Source organism: Trichogramma pretiosum, unplaced genomic scaffold (assembly GCF_000599845.2).
Source record: "Trichogramma pretiosum strain Unisexual culture from Peru unplaced genomic scaffold, Tpre_2.0 scaffold10, whole genome shotgun sequence".
NCBI lineage: Eukaryota > Metazoa > Arthropoda > Insecta > Hymenoptera > Trichogrammatidae > Trichogramma > Trichogramma pretiosum.
The window spans coordinates 73721-95705 of NW_019641652.1; the positions used below are offsets into that span (position 1 = coordinate 73721).

The window sequence follows — 21985 nt, forward strand, 5'->3', positions numbered from 1 at the left end:
TGACTACCCACGGAGGTTCATTGATAAATATATAAACATCAGACTACAAGATATCCAAAGGAAGAGGTTGATTCGTGAAGACGGAGTTTTGTCTGCCAAGATCGATGTGAGACCCTTCACTATGTGTTTGCCGGCGGTAAATACCTTCTTTGATCGGTGCCTAAACACGCTAAAGAAATACAACATCAAGGTTATACCACTACAGGACCGATCGATGGCTCCAATCATAAAACTTGGCAAGGATTGTGTGGAACCAATGGATACCGCTGGTGTGGTGTACCAACTGCAATGCAACAGCTGTGATACTCGTTACGTGGGCGAGTCAAAAAGACCTTTAAAAACGCGAATAAAAGAACATGAGCGAGCCTGCAAAAGCAAAAATCATGATTCGGTCGTGGCGCTTCATACCTTACGCAACCCCGGTCATGATATGAGGTGGGACCAAGTTAGGATTTTAGACAGAGAAACAAAATATTGGCCCAGAATGATCTCGGAGATGATACATATTAATAACCAACGCAATGTTTTGAACAAGAAGGAAGATATTGACAAACTCAACAGAGTTTATTTCAACATTTTAAAATAATTTTAATTTGAGCGATCTCATGTGTATAGATGTTTTTGTTTTTCGTGTATTATACATAACTTTCTCTCAGTTGACATGTAGCCGTTCGCTACTAACAATCGCTCTGAGGAGGCTGATAAACTCAGCGAAACGTTAGCGACAATTTGAATAAACTTTGACGTTTTTTGTTAATATTCGTGTTTGTGTTTCATTGACGCGTTTCATTGGCAGGAACGTTGAAGTTTGGGTGCCACCTTCATAGCCATTAGACATTATTAAAAAGCATCAACGCTCTTTTCTGCGTACTGGTTTTTGTATATATAAATATTACGAATATTTGTTAATGTTGAAGTGGAGGACAAAAAAAATAAAATACGTATAACCGAGCGAGAGATGGTTTTTCAAGACTGAATATGCGAGCGTTACGAGTGCTGTGTCATCGGCGTTTGGAAAACGATTTTCTATCGCGAGATAAACGAGCGAGATGTTTCACGGCGCGCGCAGGATAAATGCAAGCTCGCAGCTGCGAATAAACGTGAAAATTCTGATAAAAGGTCTTGTGTATACTTTTTTTAGATGACGCACGAGACTCTCAATGAGTTTTTTAAACTGTCTCGAAAAGCTCGTTACAAAAAAACAACGATCTCGATCCTGATTTTCTTTACGGAAATAATATATACCTATTTCAAAAAGAAGGAAGTCAGCGCGCGTATAGCTCCGTCGTTGCGTATATTACACTCTGTACGACTTAATTTTCCTAACTCCGAGCTCCAAACACAACAAAGCTCGCGCGCTGCGCACTGCAGCTAATAATTTGTTAAAAAGGCGAACTACCGGAGCGATAAAAATTTTGCAAACCGCTGTGCAGCTCCTTCTCAAAAAGTTCAAAGGCAGGCAATGATGCATAATTCATGAACTCTCCGTGGGTTTCCCTAATAATTTGCTTGTGTGTGTGTTAATGTTTTTTTTCCTCGGCCAGCTTACGCGAGCCCATGTAAATTGATTTATTTATCGCACTCGTGGTTACAATACTCACATATATATTATATTTTTGTCTTCCGCCACACTCAGCCTACTTGGCAATGCAAAAAAAATAGATTGAAAAAAAAAAAGAAGGAAATAATATGAATTGCGAGATGATTTTCAAAAAATTGTTCGAAGCAAATTCTAGGCATTACCCGCGCGATTCCTCCGAGTCGTGTATAGCTGCCCGCTCACCTTCGCGCCGAGCTGCTGTTCGATCAAAATGCTTGGAATAATAAAACTGCATCAGCAGCAAAAAAAAAGAAGGAAGGAAGGAGGTGTACGAACGACGAAGAATGGTCATACACATCGATCTCTCTCTGGGCTCTGCGCAGTTTGTTGTTGTTGCTGCTGCTGTACTACGTACGTCTTATATCCTGCGAGCGTACGGACGTCCGGATATGCAATACGCGAAAAAAAAAGACGGAGAGAGAGAAAAATAAAAGCGATGCAGTACGTACGTATATACGTACATAGGTACGCGCGAACGTTTCAAGACAAAGAGAGAGAGAGGAGAGAAGAGCTTTGGAATTATTTATGATCGGCTTCTGCGCGCGCGCGAGGAGAGGCTCTATTTATAGTACAACTGCACAACGACGCGCTTTAAAATTCGAATTTGACTCTCTCTGTCTCTGTTTGGTGCGAGGGATGAGAAAAAAACACGTGTAATTTTTTTTCTCCCCTCTCTCTCTCTCTCTCGCTCTCGCAATCAGAAAGAAGAGAGGAAAATATAACGCGTGTGTAGGTATAGGTAGAGATAGATTAAATATCGGCATATAAGAGCAGCAGCAGCAACAACGACGCGTTATACTATATGGTATACGTATATATACGAACGGCAGAGAGAGAGAGAGAGCTAGAGAACGATGACAACGATTCTCGCTGCCGCTGCTGCTATAATACTCGTGCAGAGGTAAGATGCTACATTGACATCGCATGTTTACCTCGCACACTCTGCGCCTCTGCAGACTCCAAGCGAGGCACACACACACATATATATAAGCTAAAAACCGGTTTTCTTGCGCGCTCGCGGACTCTCTTGCACACACACACATACAGCATATATACACACGCGTGTGTATGGAGTGCCTCTCTACTCTCTGCGCGTTTTTCTCTCTTTCTGCATTATACGTATACCTTTTCGCTTTGGCCTCTCTTTTCTTCTCTCTCTCGGAGCGTCTCCGCACGGAGCTGTATTATACTACTACTGCTACAACTAATACTACCACTCGAGACTGGTCAGCTTTAACATATATGCACAAAAGCCGAGACTGTATATGGTATGTAGCTCGCGCGTGTGTGCGTGTATAAAAAGGTAAAGATGTTTACGAATTTTCGGCGTGTCGTGCGCTTAAACTACTACCTCTGTACAGGTCCACACGAGCATAATTCGAACCACTGCTGCTGCTGCTGCTGCTGCTGCTGTGGCTGGGCAGTACATGGGCTACTGGTGTTTCTTGAATTTTGTGCTTACCCTCCCTCCCCGCCTTACTTGTATACACACTTCGCGTGTGGGTATATAGAGCTTTGAATTTATGTATAATCATCGAGCGCATTAGGCTCCGTTTTCCCAAGCGTGTATGTATACTACCCATTTTCAGAAATAAATTTGAAAAAGAAAACACCACGAAATGTGGGTTTTCTCTAACGAACTCCGGTAAATTTGAGCTCGTTTCTTCCAGCTAATTGGTCGAAACTTGTGCATATAATAGTCTCTCGGTACACTGCGTATAATTATCACACAGCCCGTCGATCGTTAAGTTTCAATTTCGAGCTTGTACGTCGAGCCGATTTTTGCATACTTACGTTCCGTTTAAGCCGAGACGATGTCGTAGCTTTTTTTCGCTCTTTCGCTGCATATAGGCATAATATCGACCATTATGGGCATATTTTCTAAAACCCAAGGCTCAGCTGCTGCATACTAGCTCGTACCGCACGATGTGTGCCACGACAATTTTGCCTAACTGTATACGATAAATATATTATACACACGGAGTGTGTCTCTTTTTACGGAGCTACTATGCTACAACGACTACGCTCGATTCGTCATTATTATTTAAATTTTTTGCAGATTGTAAAAGCTACGCGCATGGCTTTTGACGTTATTATACGTATGAGCTTGGAGGAGATGAAATCACGCGGTGGACGCGAGCGAGCACACATTATATATTTATATTGTATAAAAACCAGAAAGTCTCGTATTATACATACGCGCGCATTGTTCTTTAGCCAAACGACCGCAAATCTTAATGCCTCGGCGTAAAAAGCAGCTCCTCGCGAGCTCGGACAACGACGCGTACATTATATGAATGATAAAAAGAAAAAATGACTATACGCTCGTGACTCGCTGTATATAATAATAATACAAAACTGCTGAAATATTTCGAGATTTTTCTTTCAACTCGATCTGAAGAAAAAAAAGGAATGAAAATATTCAAAAGTCCGCGGGGCCCTTTCACTCTCTCTCTCACTGTCGGAGTTGATATTATTCAAAAGAAGCAACACTTCTCAACACCTGTTCGCGTCCGCGACGTATATATTATAACATTATACACATTCCTACAAACAAAAGTCGACGCCCGTAGAGAAGAATCATAGTATAGGCTCCATTGTCGCTGGGCGACACACGTAAAATAAATCGCTTTTTACGCCGCAGATTTCGCAACCACACGAGCGGGAGTCTATATTTTTTGATTTATCAGCGCGCCACACCGCGCAAGGGAAAGAAAAAAGGTAGTTTTTACGTCGCAAAAATCATGCGCGCCAATAAAAAAAAGAAGAAGAAATACTATCAATAAGGATTAGTGTACGTTTTCGGCGGAGACACATATAGTCGCGTGTTTTATGAAGTTGTTTTGGCTTATTTGTGTCTCAATCGCTGGTATCCTACATGTATATATGACATATTATAACGTCGTAGCTCTCTGTATGGTTGACCAATCTTAATTAAAAATCAGAGATCACGGGGGTACTACTACTACTATTACTGCTACAATAAGACACAACACAATACTCTCTCGAGAGACTTTAATGACACTTTCAGAGAGAGAGAACGTTTAATTGCATTTGTTACAGAGAGATCACGATCCAATCTCTCGCTGGCGCACACACGTGTGCATTATAAACACTTTTTACAATCCGTATAAATAACAGTAGGGACTTGTAGCATTGACCACCCGCGCGTACAAAACCGCGCGTAATAAAGATCTCGGACGATTTAATAATAATGTAATTGAAAAGTCTTTAAACGGAAAAGTTAACGGGGCAACGTATTTATATACATTAAACTGCATCGCGTGCGCCTCTTCGTGGATATATAATATTATTACTCAGCTCTCGAATCTCGAGGCCCGCACGCGCGCGCGTTATAAAGTTCAAGAGGTACAAGTGACCAATTAGCTGAATCGAACTGCTGCCGCTGCTACTTGCAATACTGCGCAATACAGAACTGCCAAGCCAAGAGCTGTAAGAGCTGCTACTCGATTTACTATATGGTGCGATGATGCGACTGACTTCTCACGCGAAAATTAAAATGCTAATACGTGTAGCTGGCATGGCGGGTGGTATAGCATCGATGCACACACACACACACACACACACACGCATACATGCATATATTTTAGAATTGCAATCGAGACTATTCGTACGAGCTCAAAGCGTGGGATCCTTGTAGGCACGCATATTCGATGATGTATACAAATCCACCGAATTTATCAAGGCGCCCTTTACGTACGCACGAATTCCCGCGATCGCGCGGGACAAAATCGCGCGTTAAATTCTCGCCGAGTATACGCGCGCGAGAGCGAAAAACGAGCCCCCCTCGATCCGGTCGTTATTTTTCGATCCATGCGTACTATATGTACACGCCGTGTGTACATCTGCGCGCATGGAGTCCGAGCTATAGCCACTACTACTGCTGCTGCTGCTGCTGCTGCTGCTGCTGGCGGCCGATAGCGCATAGACAATTTTTCAGCGCGCGTGAAATTCCTCGAGTGCACCTTGCGGTATTTCCTCGCGCTGGAATGCGTATGTACTATATATAGTACATAGTATAGTAGATATATAAATATAGTAAACGGCCGAGTCAAGTGCGAGCGAGGTCGTCTTTTAGATTTATAGCGGCTCCGAGCTGGGTCTGGCTTACAACGATGCTGCTCTCTTCACATACGCACTCGTGTCCTGAGAAAATTTTGGATTTTCAATTTTTGGGGTCTGCAGATAAGGAGACCTAAATTAAGCTTCCGTTCTGTCTTGATTCGGTAATAGCTTGCCATGCACCAATCGAGATTATGTAGTGTCATTTAAACCGATTTTTTTTGCTTCTGTGTTTTCGTAACAGCGCATACCACCACGCATCGAGTGGGATACAGGATTTTTTCGATGCTGCTGCTGCTGCTGCTGCTGCTGCTGCTGCTACTATTAGAGTCGCGGAAAATTGTCGCAGGCGTATATGATATAAATTTTATATAAGAAATCAAACGCCGTACAGTCTTATAATACGAAATCAAGGCGCGCATACACTCCACCTCGAGCCTCGAGTCTATTGATTGGCACGGAGAGAGAAAATCAGCTATACAGTAAAGAGAATATTGGTCAATAGCTTATCCGGTCTCTCTCGTCGTAGCGTTTGGGCGGGAAGCGGACGTGTTCCGTAGGCGACGCTACGCTCATTTGTACACACACGCTGTATATACTAGGCCTACGAGCGAGGGCGTCGTCGTCCTCTCTCCCGCAGTATTTAATATGTGGGAGTACTCATGTCCATATATGTGTGTGTTTGTGTGTGTACTCCACTCGAGAGATCGATAATTTTTCCGCGCCGATATGATTGCCTTATCTTCCGATTCCAATTAGATATCCTATACTAGTTCTCGATCGAGCTTTTCCATATATGCTAACACAAGTGTGCGTCTCTTACGAAACGGATGTGATCGCAGCGGCAGCTCGATCGGATATGCGATTCGCGCGTGGGTTCACACATCATATTGTATACTTACGCTTATTTTGTGGCTTTCATAAATAATCGCAAGCGAGTACAATTGGATGGGGCTCCGATATATCTACTAGTACATCAAAGTGCTGCACCGCAGGCGCACTTTGATCTACGTCATCCCCCGCCCGAATCAATGTCTACTTTGGCTTTTTGAAAGATGTGCTCTCAACTTTATTATATTGTGTATCGCGATTTTTCGGTCGAACCTAAATATCCGAATTCTCTTTCTCTTTCTCCTCTTATAGTACGTGCGCGATGCGATTTCGAGGCGTGACCGAACGACTACGAAGGCTTCGAAAAATCTTACCGTATCATCGCTCGGCAGCGGCGGCGCCTTCGAAAAAAAAATTACTCGTGTGTGTTAGCCCGAGTTGTAACACCACCCCCCGGAGTATATAACGCAGCATCTTCCTTTTTCGTGAGAGGATTTTTTTCCTCGTACGTTGTATGTATGTGTGTGCGCGAGGCGGCGCGTGCGCGCGTATACCGATCCTCGAATAATCGCTACGGGCGTGTTAAAATTGCAATTTAAAAACGAGAAGAGAGAGATTGATCGGAGCTCGAGCGAGAACAAAATAATACGTATCTTTTGTGCGTTATAATTACTGTTTTTATCGCGACTTTCGTCATCGCGTCGATGCGATCCTCGCCCTGCTGCTGCTAAGTGTACGCGCGCGCATATCTTCACGCGACCGACCGATGTCGAGAGTCAAGATCGAGACATATTTGTAATAATAATACCCAACGGCGTCGGCGCTTTTCTCTCTTCTTATCGCGGCGGTGGTGTACCGCAAAAAGTCAACCGGTTGGATGATATCGACCGCAGCAGCCGTGTGCCGAGAGCAAACAATGCGAGCGACTGCAGAGGCAGACTTTCGGTTGCAGACTTTCGGAGTCGTGTCGCTTTTACAGGTCAACGATCGAATTTTCTCTGCGGTCGCGGCGATCATACGTATATGTCACGTACATCGTATTATATATTTTTGCACTCGACGTATTAAAAATTGATACGTAGAATAACCGATAGATCACAACTTGTTCGACGATACATAAATGTAATGAGGGAGATACGCCGCGCGCGAGAAAGGTTATACCAAGCGATCCATTAATCGGTAGCCGATCGATAAAAGTTGTAAAACGACACACATTTATCAATACGAACAGCAGCAGCAGCAGCTGAGATTTGTAATTTCGATCTTGCGAGGTTACCGATACATATATCACTGTACATACACGTTTGTGTCTATATAGGCTGCAGCCGCGCACCGTGTGTACCACGACAACGTCTATTTGCGTATAAATACACACAACGACGCGAACGCATAATTCAATTATTATTTGCCTCGTGTGCTGCGCCGCTGCATTGATCCTTGGAGCGCAGAATTGTGCACGAGCCGAGCGAGAGATAGCAAGCAAGTGATTTCATTGATCCTTGATCGCATTATTATACTCCGAGAGAGAATGCGAAAGATATGCGCCGTGGTAGTGCTGTTGCATTTTTCTTGCGTGCGTGCGTATAAATTAAGATTTCTAATCTTCGACTCGCGGCTATGTGGACAATTTCTTTTTTGTGCTGCACGTAGCTCAATTTTTTCTGAGCTTGTGTGAAATCGAAACGAAATCAAAAAGAGACACGACGGTTTTCGAATGAGAATTAAAAAAATTTATTTTTCGTTCAAATTCATTACGTTCGTATCGATCCATTATACATCCAAGTAAATTAGCGCAATTTACCTTTTGTTCAAAAAATCTATATACACGCGCTCAAAACTCACGCCGATCCTCGGCTAACAACAGATACGCCAGGCAAATGCTGCTCAGATCCCTGTTGGTGAGCAACTCGATGACTTTACGGCAGCAGACGTGAGGCAGCTCGTAGCGCGTCAGCACCAGGAAGCATTCGAGTGCCCACTCGCGAAAGAAACCTCGGGCCAGCTTCTCGCAGAGGTGTCTATAAAGGGCGTTCTGAAATCTCCCGGGCAGCGCAAGAATTCTGTTCTGCGTCACGATCTCGATGTAGTCCGAGTAGGAGATTCGTCGGGCGGCCTCTCTGGGTCCAAGCTCGACCAGGTCGTAGAGCGTCAGGCTCGGGGTCAGCCTCACGTCGGGGGCCCCCAGCCAATTGATCTCGCGATCCCTCTCGGTCTCGAAGAGCTCGCGACGACGGTAGAACTCGGCCAAGGCTCGGAGGACGCCGTCGCGGCCGAGAAGCTCGTAGCCGCGCTCGCGTAGCCGATCGATCACGCGCAGAATACGCGCGACCAGCGTCAGCTCGTAGTACTCGTCGATGATGTTGTAGCTCGGCTCGAGCTCCGCTAGAACCGGAAAAACGAAGTCTTGGACGTCCGCGTCGTTGTCCAGCAGCAGATCGACGCAGTCCAGCATGAGATTCTGCACGGCCAGCTGCAGGGCGCTGCGGCCCCGCTCGTCCCGGGCGTCGACCTGTGCGCGACGAGTGTTGCGCGCGTCGAGTACCATCCGCAGGAAGTGCGCCGATAGGCCGTCGTGGTGGTCGCCCTGCTCGCAGATCGCGTGCAGCGCTCTCCTGCCCCCGGAGCCGGCGGCGTTCGGGTCGGCGCCGTTGCGCAGCAGAGCCTCCGCGAGGACTCTGCGTCGCGCCGACAGAGCCACTAGTAGCTGAGTGTCACCCTGGCGATTGCGAGCGTTGATCGTTGCACGAAACGCCTCGCTACTGTCGTGGAATATCTGCAGGAACAGGGCGGCCTCGTCCTCGCTCGTCTTCCGGCAGATCAGGTCCAGAGGCGTCGATCCCGCGTCGTTGGTCCAGTTCGGCACGGCTCCGTGTCTCAGCAGAGATCTGGCCACGACCATGTGGCCGTGAGTCACTGCCAGATGCAGCGGAGAGTCTCCCGTCTCCGGCACGAGGCAGTTGGGATTCAGGCCGAGCTGGAGGAATTTGCGGACGACGTCGTCCAGGCCGTACTCACAGGCCACGTGGAAATGCGTCAGGCCGCGATCGTCGATGTAGTTTAGGTCGAATCCGTCATAGATCTTGAAGAGCCAATAGGCCACGAGGGCCCACGAGTCGCGCGAAGTAGTCTGCCTCGAGGCCAGGCGATGCACAGGCGTAGGGCGAAAAGTGATCGGATTGCCGTGCGGATCGAGTCTGGGCTCGTCCCTGTAACCGCTTCGAGCCACGAAACTGACGAGCCGCTCGACTCGATAATTGTCCTCGTCGGCGTTGCTGTAGTGATCGATGGAAGCCGAGAGAAGAGATTCGATTTCTTCGGACTCGAAGACGTCGCGGAGATTCGGAAACTGGCCCACCCAATCCCTGGCCAGTGAATAGAGTCGATCAAGAAGATTGCGTCGCTCGTTCGTGTTCTCCAGATCGACGTTCTCGCGCAGGCTCCGCAATCGCGCCAATCCCTCGTTGTAAAATTGATCCATCGCGTCTCTTCGGTCGATCGATACGGTATCGGCCTTATTTTATGCACACTCGGTCGCTCGCTTAATTAATATAAAGAATATATTTTTGTCACTGTTTTCGCGGGAATCGATGGCTGAATTATTTTATTATAGCTAAAATTTATAGCTAAATACGATCGACGACGGGATCTGCCTCTGTTTACGCTACAACATCGTAACGAGTACTGCTGACTGTACGAACGATCTGTCGCCGATTTAGAGTGTAAACAAGTACTTAAATGTCGAAAATTCAAATCTAAAATTAGTTCGTAAAGATGTTGACTGAAATGAAATTACAACTCGAGCAAATCTGTATGAATTTTTTTTTCACATTATTTATTAAAACGCCACGAAAAACCAGATATAAACAAAAGTATCACAACAAGCACGCTGTCAATCGGCATCGGTGGAGCCGATGATCGGTGGATCCAATAAGCCCGCCAAGAAGAGGTGCATAATATCCTTATTCTCGAACGAGCTGTCTATGATCATCTCGCAGCAGACGGTCGGCAGTCGGCATTGCGTCACGGCCTTGAAAAATTCCACCGCTGAGCGTCTGCAGCGGTCGCGAAATTCTGGATCCTCGTTCATCGACTGCTCGATCATGGCATGGAGAATTAACGTTATATTAACAATATCACGTTCGAGGTTCTCATTATAAGGAAAATTTCGCAAAATTCGCAATCGTTTCAATCTCTCGTCGTTAAAGTGATCCATTTTGCGCCTCTTCGCGTATCAATAAACAGTATCGGCCTTATTTTATTGAAAATACAATCTACGACGGGATCTTACTCTGTTTACTCTACGAAATCGTAACGGGTACTGCTGACTGTAGTATACGAGCAATTTGTCATCGATGTAGAGTGTAAACACGTGACAATGCTCGAAAATTCAAATCTAAAATTAGTTAATAAAGACGTTGACCAAAATAAAGTTACAACTCGAGAAAATTTGTATAAACTTTTTTTCGCATTATTTATTTGGAAGACATACGAAAAACTAGACACAAAAAAAAGTATTACAAAAATTAAAGTCGTCAATCCTTGGCCGCCAAGCAGATATTCAAAAGATTCTTGTTATCGAACGAGCTGTCTATTATTTTCTCGCAGCAGACTATCGGCAATCGGCATCGCGTCATATCCATGAACAATTCCACCGCCCAGTACCTGAGGAATCGCCTCGATATTATCTCGTACAGGGGCCTGAAACACGTCGCGTGGTACAGGCTCGGCAGCTTCGGCAGCCTCTCCGAGAATTCGTAGCAGTCGGCGTAGGTGACTCGTTTGGCCGCCTCCTCGACCTCGGCGCCGACAAGGTCGACGAGACACAGGTCCCTGACCCTCATCTCGTCCTCCTTCAACTTCTTCACCAGCTCCGGCTCGTCCTTGGCCCAGAAGGCTTTTCCGGTCATCTGGCAGGCGAACAGGCCGCGCTCCCGGCAAAAGTCGACGACGGTCAGGGCGCCGCTCTTGTCCAGCTCGTACGAGTCTCTGCCTCTCGCCTCGAGGCGCTCGATGCAGTCCAGCGTCCGGACCAGGCGCAGAAACGCGTAGTTGCTCGCGCTGAGATCGGCCTCGTAACGATCGTCGAATTCGCTGGCCGTGGGGAAGACGAAGCCCGCGAGATCCGCGCCTCGATCCAGTAGCGCCTGGACCGCCTCGGGCATGAGACTCGCCACCGCGGCGTGCAGAGGCGTCGAGCCCGTCCCGCTGGGATAGTCCGGACTGGCGCCGGCCTGCAGCAGCAGCTTTATAACCGAGGCCTCGCGATCCCAGAGCAGAGCGTAGTGCAGCGGACTCGTACCCGAGGCGTCCCGCACGTCGAGTTGCAGCGGCTGTTCGATCTCTTCGCAGATCCTGAGAAATCGCTTGGCCATCGCGTCGCTGGAGCGCTCCTTGCCGATCGAGTGTAGAGCCGTGAAGCCAAGCCCGTTGGCCAAATTCGGATCGGCCCCGGATCGCAGCAGCAGCTCGACGCACTTGAGGGCCTCTTCAACGTTCTCCAGGGCCAGGTGCAGAGGCGTGTCGCCCTCGTTGTTCCTGGCGTTGATCCGCACCGCCTCGCCGTTCTCCAAGACGAGTCTCAAGAGCAGCGAGGACATTCCGTCGTACTCGGCTCTCTTGCAGATCGAGTGCAGAGGCGTCAGTCCTCGGGAGTTGGCCACGTTCTGATCGGCGCCGTACCGCAGCAGTGCCTCGGCCAGGACTCTGCGCCAAGCGTTCAGAGCCACGTGCAGCTCCGTGTCACCGCTGCAATTCAGAGCGTTGGCCATCGACTCGGCCCGATAAGCTTCGCTGTTCTCGTGAAATATCTGCAGAAACATGGCGGCCTCGTCCTCGCTCGTCTTTCGGCAGATCAGGTTCAGAGGCGTCGATCCCTGACAGTTGACGAGATTCGGTACGGCGCCGCGTCTCAGAAGTGTCCGCGCGACGATCGCGTGTCCGCCTGCCACGGCCAGATGCAGCGGAGAGTCTCCCGTCTCCGGCACGAGGCAGTCGGGATCTTGACCGAGCTCGAGAAATTTGCGAACGACGTCGTCGAATCCGTACTCGCAGGCTACATGAAAATGCGTCCGGCCCGACTCGTCTGTGAAATTGACGTCGAATTTGTCGAAGATCTTGAAGAGCCAATAGGCCACGACGCCCCAGTCACATAACCTGCGTTTGGACACGAGATGCACGGGTGTGGTACGACGCTGCGCATCGACGTCGGCATCGTAGTTGTCTCTGTAGCCGCTTCGAGCCACGAAGCTGACGATCGCTTTTGCCATGTATGTGCATCCGAGTTTTATGGAATCCGAGAGAAAAAAGTCGATCTCTTCCTTTCGAAAGATGTCTCGGACATTCGGTAGTAGGCTCCTCCAGTCGCGGATCGAATAGTAAAGTCGATAGAGAAACTCATGTCTTTCTTCGACGATGGCCCAATCGACGTTTTCTCGCGACCTCTTCAATTTTACCAATTGTCTGTCGTAAAGCCTATCCATGTCTTTGGAAGTAGGCATTTTCTATGACGCTCGCCACAACACAACGCACAGTCGCTTACGATACGGACACACGTACACTTTTCACTCTTTTCACGAGAATCACTTGCCGCGGTCGTGATGGGATCTTCCTTTCTTGTTTACACTGCGGCGACGTAACGCATACTATTGCGACTGTACACGCAGTACCGTCCAACACTATGTATTACGATAGAGAGCGAGCAGCATGTGTCTGCGAAGCTACGCTGCTGCGCCTAGACTGTACGATGCCAGCGCCGATGGTCGAAATTTGAAGCATTTTCTATATAGTTTCGACGTGCAGACGAAAAATTTGGACATCGGCGCAGATGAGAGGCATACGAGTCTCGTTTGACGGCTATTGATCCACGCCGACATTTTTGGGCGCGACTTTCATTCAGTGCAAGGGGGGCATTTAATTAAATTTAACGATGAATCAAATTAATTGATATTAACCTAAAATATTTTTACTTTTAATTTTAACAATTTGCTATTACCGATTCGAATTAATTTTTCTTCGATTAGTCTAATTGTCAACTCAGCTTTACGGCATTTTTCGTAAAATTCGACGATCGGTTTTTTTTTCGATATCGAGTGCTCGAATACAACTGGACTCTTTTTTCTCTTCAATATAGTTGACAGATGACAGGAGACCTCTACGTGACTTGTTTTTGGTAAATAAAATAAAATTAAACTAGAAACACATAAAAATTAAAATCCAAGCAAATAAATGCATTTATTATCTGTAGAATTTGATCATTCGAGCGACACGAAATATCTACAGAATTTTAATGAAAATCAGCCAAAGAAAATTTCCAACGCGGCTCACAGGCTCGCAGCTTCCACGCAAGAATTAAAAAATTCATCATCCTCGAGCCGCGCGAGGATCGTTCCCCATCGGCGGCAAAATTCCCTCGCCATTATCTGGCCCAAGCGAGCAGCAATGACCATACTGTCTTCCAGACCGAATCCTCTCAGCAGCACCCAAATCTTATCCATACGCACATATTTGTAGCAGTCCCTTGCGGTGAGTCCGCGTGTCCTCGCGGAGTCGGGCTGTTCGTAAATCAGATTGTAAACCGACAAGCCCCGATTTATCATTAGACTTTTCATTAAGGCGGTGAGACTTTCACTTGAAATTACTCTCGACCTCAACAATTGAACATTCACCGATCGATCCAAGAATTCGCACCTTTGGAATATTTTCGCTATCGTCAGGGCGTCGCTCAGGGCCAGCACGTATCCTTTATTTTCGAGGTGCTCGACGCAGGCCAGCACGCCGGACGCCAGACGCAATCTGCCGAAGTCCAGCGGCGCCACCCGCATCGCGGCAAAGTGTTCCGCGGGAAAAACGATGCCGGTCAGATCGGCGTTACGTGCCAAGAGTGACTCGACTGTGTCCGGCTGGAAATTCTCTATGGCCAGCTGCAGCTGTTTCCGATGGAGGTCCATGGCGTAGACCCGAGCCGCCAACTGACCGACCTCGTCGTTGATCCGTGAGAGCGTCCTCGGCGGGGTGACGTCCAGCGGCGTCGATCGCCGGCTATCCCGGGACTCGTTCCGATCATAGACGGTCATCCGCTGACTATTTCGCATACGCTCGTTCCTGATATGATTATTCTGACTAAGTCGTGACTCATCGGGTCCATAGGTTTCGAGCCTTGGCGGTTGGATGAATGCGGCTTGGGGCTGGTACTCGGTAGTGTTCACCGCGTGGCTGCGAACCGAGGCCCGATACGGTAGCACGGAATCATTGGATTCTCGATTAATGAACTCGGGAAAGTTTTTGATGAAGTCCTGGCAGTTGTACTTGAGGGCCACACGATAATGCGTCACGCCGATTTCATCGGCGTAGTTCAGGTCGGTTCTGTTGTAGATTTCGAAGAGTGAATGGACTACGTTAGCCCATGGGTCCACGCGTGAGGGCCAATTATGCGGTCTGTTGTACACATGATGCAGCGCTGTGGTACGCCCTAATGGATTGTCGGATGAATCGAGTCTAGGCTCGTGCCTGTAGCCACTTTGAGCCACGAAGCCGACCAATCGCTCGATTAGATTATATTTTTGGCTGTTGGCCCAGTGACATACGGCATCCGAGAGGAGAGATTCGATTTGTTCGGGCTGAAAAATTTCCCGGAGGTTTGGAGGTTCGCCCTGCCAGTCGCTTATCAAAGGATCGAGTTCGTCGAGGAGATTACATCGCTCTTGTGAGTTATCCCAATTGACATTTTCAGATAATCTCTTCATTTCGTTCAAACGGTTTTGATTGTCTTGAGCCATTTTTCTATTCGTTCACAAACGAATATAGAGTCGGATGAATATAAAAATATATTCACAATTTGGCGTGCGGGAATCGATATAGCTAAATTATTATTTTTTAGCTAAATAAGGTCGACGCTATTTCTCTCTGTCTACACTGAGGCGTCATAACGTATACTGACTCAATAAACAAATAATACGATCTAATTTGGTCCGAGAATATGTGAGTGTATACGAGCAATACAAATAGGGGAAATTCACGTGTAAACATGTCGTGTTGAAAACGACGAGCAATCCCTCAGTGATTATATAATATAAATTCATATGGATAAATGCCAACCACGAAATTTTAAATCGGACATTAGATCATGAAAATTTCAGGATTCAATCGTTTACCTCGCACTGTCAAACAAATGCAGAAAAGTGTCGTTTTAATTAAGCTCAGTCATTTCTTTCTCAACAACGCGGACCTTTTTTGTCTCTCGAGTTTAAAACCACATCGATTTCTACACTGGTTTACGACCAAATAATCCGTTCGTTAAGAAAAAAAAGTACGCGGACAATTTGTTGATATAATTTTAGCAAATTTCAAAAAATCAGCAGCCGCCCAAGCTCATAGGTCCAGATTTTATTGGCACGTGATTTATCGAGCTTTCATATGTGTACTTATAACGCACCGCCGTTACATGGCACAACAATGGTTTGTATATTCAGCAACACTTCGTCGTCGTCGTCGTATACGACTTATACATTCTCGTATTTATCGAGTGCAACAGCAGCAGCAGCAACGATTCGTATACATAAATTTCTCGCGAACTAGTTGGCAAAAGAAAGAGAGTTAGTGTAAGGAGCTCGTTATCATATTACTGCTACAATCGTGTATGTGTGTGTGAGTGCGTATGACCTTATCGTAGTCTTTCTTTTTCTCTTGCGCTGCGTGAGAGGGCAAATTCAATTTCTCCGCGTCTATGTGACTCAACTATAAGTGCAACTCTCTCTCTCTCTCTCGCAGTTCGATCGATCAATTTTCTGGAAAAATTGCCATTGCACCGCCACCGCGGATTATTTTGCCGATTACGAAAGCTCTCGCTGCATCGACGTTCGATTTTTCAATTTTTTTTCAAGCTCGGGCAAAGAGGAGAGTAAAAAAAGGAGGAGGAGCGATCCGTCACGTGGCGCGCAAAATCTAAACGCGCGCGATGTTTTCGTCGGAGATCACGTATCGCCCTCCGTAACCCTATATATGGCGCAGCTCAGCCGCAATAAACAGGCTACTGTCTATATAACAAACGTATTATGTAATTTCTCAGGACTGCCCCGAGACCATGTGCGTGCGTGTGTGTGTACTACGCAAAAATCAAACTATATGGGAATTTTTATCTGCGCGTCACTGATATACTTTGTAAGTGGGCCTAGCAAAAGTGCTGCGCATCGCGAGAATCCAATCCGGCGAACTTGTATCTCGAAACACGCTTAGATGCTGTTTCGCTATATAGTTGAATTAATATACATTGTATAATATAATACGTATATCGATAAGCCTAAGCTTATTTTCAGAGTAATTGGCTCTGTTGTATAAATTCTCGTTCTTCTTTTTTCTTTTCAACGTCGACTCGAGTGCAATTCTCGTTGCGAGATTTTCAATTCCAGCGAAGAATAATTGCAAAGTCGCAAATATTTTTGCCCTACATCGCCCGAGACGTAAGCGAGTGAGTGACCAATAATAATGGCAGTAGTCGTTTCGAGAGTCGATCGAAAACACACAATAACAAACACGTCGTTAAAATTACATCAGATGTTATCGGTCATAAACATCGCGGGGAGCAGCTCCCTTATAATACTCGCCAATACGTATATAACATAAATATAAATTGGGAGAAAGTGCGATTGTATTTACACGTGTGCTGTGCTTGTGTGCATTTAGAAGTAAACGAAAAAAAAAGAAAAAAACAGCCGACGCCCGATCCTGTTTCTAAGCGTGACTGTTGCTGCTGCTGCTGCACCTCGAAGGAACGAAATGAAGAAAGAAGAAAAGAAACGAAAGAAAGAAAAAAGAGGAAAAGGAGGCAGACTCGAGGAGATTTCCGGAACCAGTTTGACGACGTTCGCCTCGCTTATACTCGCTCGCAGCTCCACACGTATGTATACTGTCATTGTATTGTTCCTGCACGTCGTTTCGACTACGACGAGCGAGGAAAGTAAGAGTTTTTAACCGCGCGTGTCGATTACTCTTCTCTGCGCTTTTTGCACTGCTCGTTAATTTATCCGCGCGGCGCTTGAGATATATAGCATTTCCTATGTTTTCCTTGGCAATTCGTTTTCTCGAACGCTGGATTCGGGATTAGAATTAAGAGCTCTGTAATGTATCGATGTCAAGAAAATAAGGTTTGTTTTAAACAAATTATACCACGAGTCACCTTCGTCTTTCTTTCTTTTTATCTTTTTCTTACGAAAGTTTTCAACACAGAAACTTTACGATTGCTCTCTGTCCCGATAGTTTTTTCATTTTACGGCTCCGAGCTGCCCATATTGTTAAAAGAAATTCCCTATTACGCGTCGTTTATGCGATTTGCCATAAAGTCGAGAAGTATGCCGTAGCGCGCATTTGCAATTCCTGCAGCGATGTTATTACATTATGCACATCGGAAATGGCTTTATCATCTCTTTCAGCCCCGTAGTGCCACGAGCAATTAATAATCGTTGCTTTACCTCGAGCGAATCTATCTCGAGCATAATTGCTGTATTTTCTCGACGCTAATAATAACTTTATTTATTTATTTAGAGTGATTCGATGAACCGCAGGTCGAGGCGTGTCGTGCGGAAAAAGCCGCTGCTGCCTCCCGATTTCTGCTCGAGTATATATATCAGAGAGACTTTTCGTGCTGCCCCGTACACAACGAGACAATAGAGGCTTTCTTTGTAAGCCTGTGTATGTGTGTGTACGCGCGTTAACTGGAGCTGAAACCGCACCCGAGAAGAGAGTCACCTCTCCGGCTCGCTCGATGCTAATTCGCCTCGACTGCAGCGATTCTTCGAACGAGAGTTTCGAACATTGAAATTGCTAATTCTCGAGTATATTATATACACGCGGATTCGTCGACGCGACGTCGAGTCCCCCCTTCGAGAAGACCAAGTTAAAGAGTGAGCGTGAACTCGGCCACCTATAGCTGCATAAGTAGTCGTCGCTATTGTTTTTCCTCTTTGGCTTAACGAGGGCGCGAATTAATTGCGATCGGTAATCGAGGAGGTGTTCGATATACTCCCTCGAGACTCGTGCCGCGTCGACCGTCGAAGCTAATTTGCGTGTATTTTTTTCTTTTCTCTATTTACAATGCACAGCCGTATGTAAAATATGATTGATACTCGGACTCGCGGTCTAATACATCATCTTAAGTATATGTAAGACGGCGCGTATATGCCAGGCTAATATTATCAATGGCATTCCTAAGCAGCATGTGTGTGCACAGTTTTCATCCACAAATCAAACGCATACCGCATATATCATCGCGACAAGTCGCGCGAAATATAGTTAAACTCTCTCGTCCTGCGCGAGGAATAATAATATCCGTTTTATTTTCCTTACCGTATGCCGAGTAAAAATGTAAAATACTCCTGGAAATCGATCTATATCGGGAGACGCGTATTTTCCGCGTGGCGTCCGGTATACAGAACTGCACACATATATACGGCAAATTGCGCATTATAATGCGATCTCATGCGGTTATATGGGATAAAAGCTGGCCGCGCGCGCGCGCGAAAACTGCCTCGAAACATCAACAAACGCGAACGCGATAAATTCCTATCACGCGTGCAGTATCGGACGCTACAATTACGTCCTTTTGCTGCTGCGTATATACGCATTATTGCCCGCGAGTTCTCGATTTATAAAGAGAGAAATATGTACAAGTTTGAATTTAAGCTCTAGCGCGCGCGACAGGTTGAAGTCTCTCTGACACGGTTTTAGCTTCTTCTTGCCGTTTCTCTAATCCGTGCGCTGCGATATGTCTAACATGGTTGCACAGAATTTTATTTGATTTTAATAGCCCTACTCGTACGAGCACAGCAAATTTATAATCGTGTATATATAGGCCTGCCTATGTCTTTTTCCAAATTTTATACCACGCTACACGCGTCGATCGTCATTATTAATTTTCACCGAATTCGCCCTCGCATGCGCGCATATAATTTCCTACACATATAGGCGTGTGCGCGCTCGAAAAACATATCGTAATTACGATTATAAACATGCAAAATACACGCGGACGATTACGTACAACATATACGTATAATTCGTACGAGTGAGCGTCCTTGATGCGAAAAATCGTCGAGCTCGCCCCCGCGGGGCCCGCCCGCGCCTTTTTTTCATCCTTTTCATTTACGATTTTTTTATTATAGTACATAAAATTGTATACGCTCGAAAGTGTAAAAGTGCGACGCGCTGTTACGTCGATCGGCTGAGAACGACGTAGGTACGTACACACAATGCCCTCGCGATTTTATAAATCGATCGTGGATGCACACGCACACGCGCAGAGTAATATTATCGAACTGCTTCAGCAGGCGAGTCTTCGATCTATATCCTTGGCTCGCGCGTTTGCAATAATAATAGTCATAATAAACGCTATATCCTCGAGAGGGAGAGAGAGAGAGAGAGAGAGAGAGAGAGAGAGAGAGAGAGAGGACTCGGAGCCATGCGCGCGATGATCGGCAACAGGTGCTCGTTTTATCGCTGGCGCGTCGGGACAGATGTACCTACTACTACTACTACTACTACTACTGCTGCTTGAGATGATCAGGCCTGCAGCTTCTTTGCGCAGAGAGAGAGAGAGAGGACGCGAGGGTCGACGCCCAGCCCAGCGCTACATCACCTTCTCTCGAGCCGGGGCGCAAATGATCGGCAGCGGTTTTTCTCGTGGTCGGCCGCGCTACTTATCTCGCGCGAGAATTTCGGTATGTGCATGCGCACCTCAACGTGTATACATATAAATAAATCCTTCTTTTTCTTTTTTAGGTTGTTCTCGTTTGTTAAAAGTCGTCGCGGCTTCGCAATGCAATCGTTATAATGCACACACACCCGAGAAACATTCGGAGATCGTAAATCAAGCATCGCGCGCATAAGTCGAGTTGAGAAAAAGAGGAGAATTCGGCGCGGGGACACCAGGAGCCCATAGGAACGAACCGATCGAGCGAGCTTGATATTAACCCGCGCGTGCCAGAGAGCTGTAAGGCCATTTTGTTTGACCAAAAGCTAATTTGCTGCTTATTCTTCTTCCAATACTTACGTAGCGATCATAAGAAAATTTATATATTATATATAGAGAAATACGACTGAAAATATATATCGAGGTGGAAAGGAAGCGGGGACACACATTCGCTCGAACTTTCATTGAAATAAAAAAAATAATAAAGTTATATCGCTTTTAAATTGTTACTCACCATTAGACGAAACGTCGTTTCCAGATTTCAGCGGAGCCATCTCCTTTTCCTGCCCGCTGACGCCGATATCCCGAGGAAGAATCTTGATTTTATCGATCATCGTGGCTGTATTAGTATAACGTACAGCTCGAGGGGCTATAGCTCTTGCTCTTTTTCAATGTAGAAATTATGTACGCACTTAAGTCGTGGCCATTAGAAGGCAAAAATTCAATCGCGAATATCTTTGAAATACTCTTCAAAGGTCGTAGTAGCTGTGTTTTTTTCGAACGCGCGAGGAGGGCTGCACACAACATTTTTGCGCAACGGCGGACCGGCCACGACCACAAAATTACGCGAAGCTAGTTTTCGGACTCGGTGGGCGTTTTACGAAGGCTTCGAAGAATGCTCGCGCGATATATGTGTTATTTTAAAACAGAGAAAATATTCATGGTATGCGCGCGCGAGTTCAACAATGCTCGGAGCTACGATATTGTAACACGGAAATCTTCGAGCCGATCCTCTTTTTCAAAAGGCGCGCGCGTACGTATAACATTGACTTTTCAATTGTGGCGCGTAAGTAACTGGACTGCGCAGATGGAGAACTAGCCTCTGGTATTATCGCAGAAGCGATGGCCGCAACTGGTTTCTGCCGCTGCGTTGCTGTACGTATATACGTGTGTATCTGTAATCAATCTAGACCTGTACTAATTTCTTTACTTTGCGATGCTGCGTTTCGCCTCTCGGCGTTATTTTTTCTTTCTTTAAGCTTTTCATCCTTTGCCGATTTTCTAAGGCCGGTAACGAGCGACGATGATTTTTCTCTCTCTCTCTCTCTCTGCCCCATATAATAGCCTTATCAATGAATTATTAAAATTATCGAGCCGGCTTTTGCTCTCCTGCGGCGATATAAATCTCATTGTGATCCGGGCTGCAGAGAGAGAGAGAGAGAAACGATAATCGCTCGTTAAGGCTTATAAATACAATCTAAAATGCAGGATGCGTAAAGTAGATTTTGTCGTCGTCGAGAAACACACAGCTGCTCAAACGGCAGCACAATATATACATTGACTTTTCATCGAGGAAATCGTCTCCGGCACACGCTCGCGCGCGATAATGCCAGATTTAAGCGGACGTTAATTCCAGTATACGCGCAGATTTCCAAACGTCGATTGCCGGCAGCTAGTTATATATATTTCTACACGTCAAGAATTAAGATCCAATCAGCCTCGCTAAATCCCTGCATCGCCAAGCCGTGGCTACCGGCGAGGAATACCAAATCTAGATTTTATATACGTATACATGT

At 46.3% G+C, this 21985-nt stretch overlaps 2 protein-coding genes across 2 annotated transcripts in view; both read right to left on the reverse strand.

Moving 5' to 3' along the window:
• LOC106648579 (epidermal growth factor receptor) overlaps window positions 1-21985 on the reverse strand; it is a 166342-nt gene that overhangs the window by 54449 nt on the left and 89908 nt on the right. The window lies entirely within an intron of this gene.
• LOC111693883 (ankyrin-2-like) lies at window positions 11026-13198 on the reverse strand. Its single transcript, XM_023459938.1, has one exon. The coding sequence runs from the start codon at window positions 13009-13011 to the stop codon at window positions 11047-11049; it is 1965 nt and encodes a 654-aa protein (XP_023315706.1). The 5' UTR covers window positions 13012-13198; the 3' UTR covers window positions 11026-11046.

Excerpts from the sequence above, each read along its gene's own strand:
- LOC111693883 (XM_023459938.1), bottom strand. The coding sequence starts at position 13,011 with ATGCCTACTTCCAAAGACATGGATAGGCTTTACGACAGACAATTGGTA.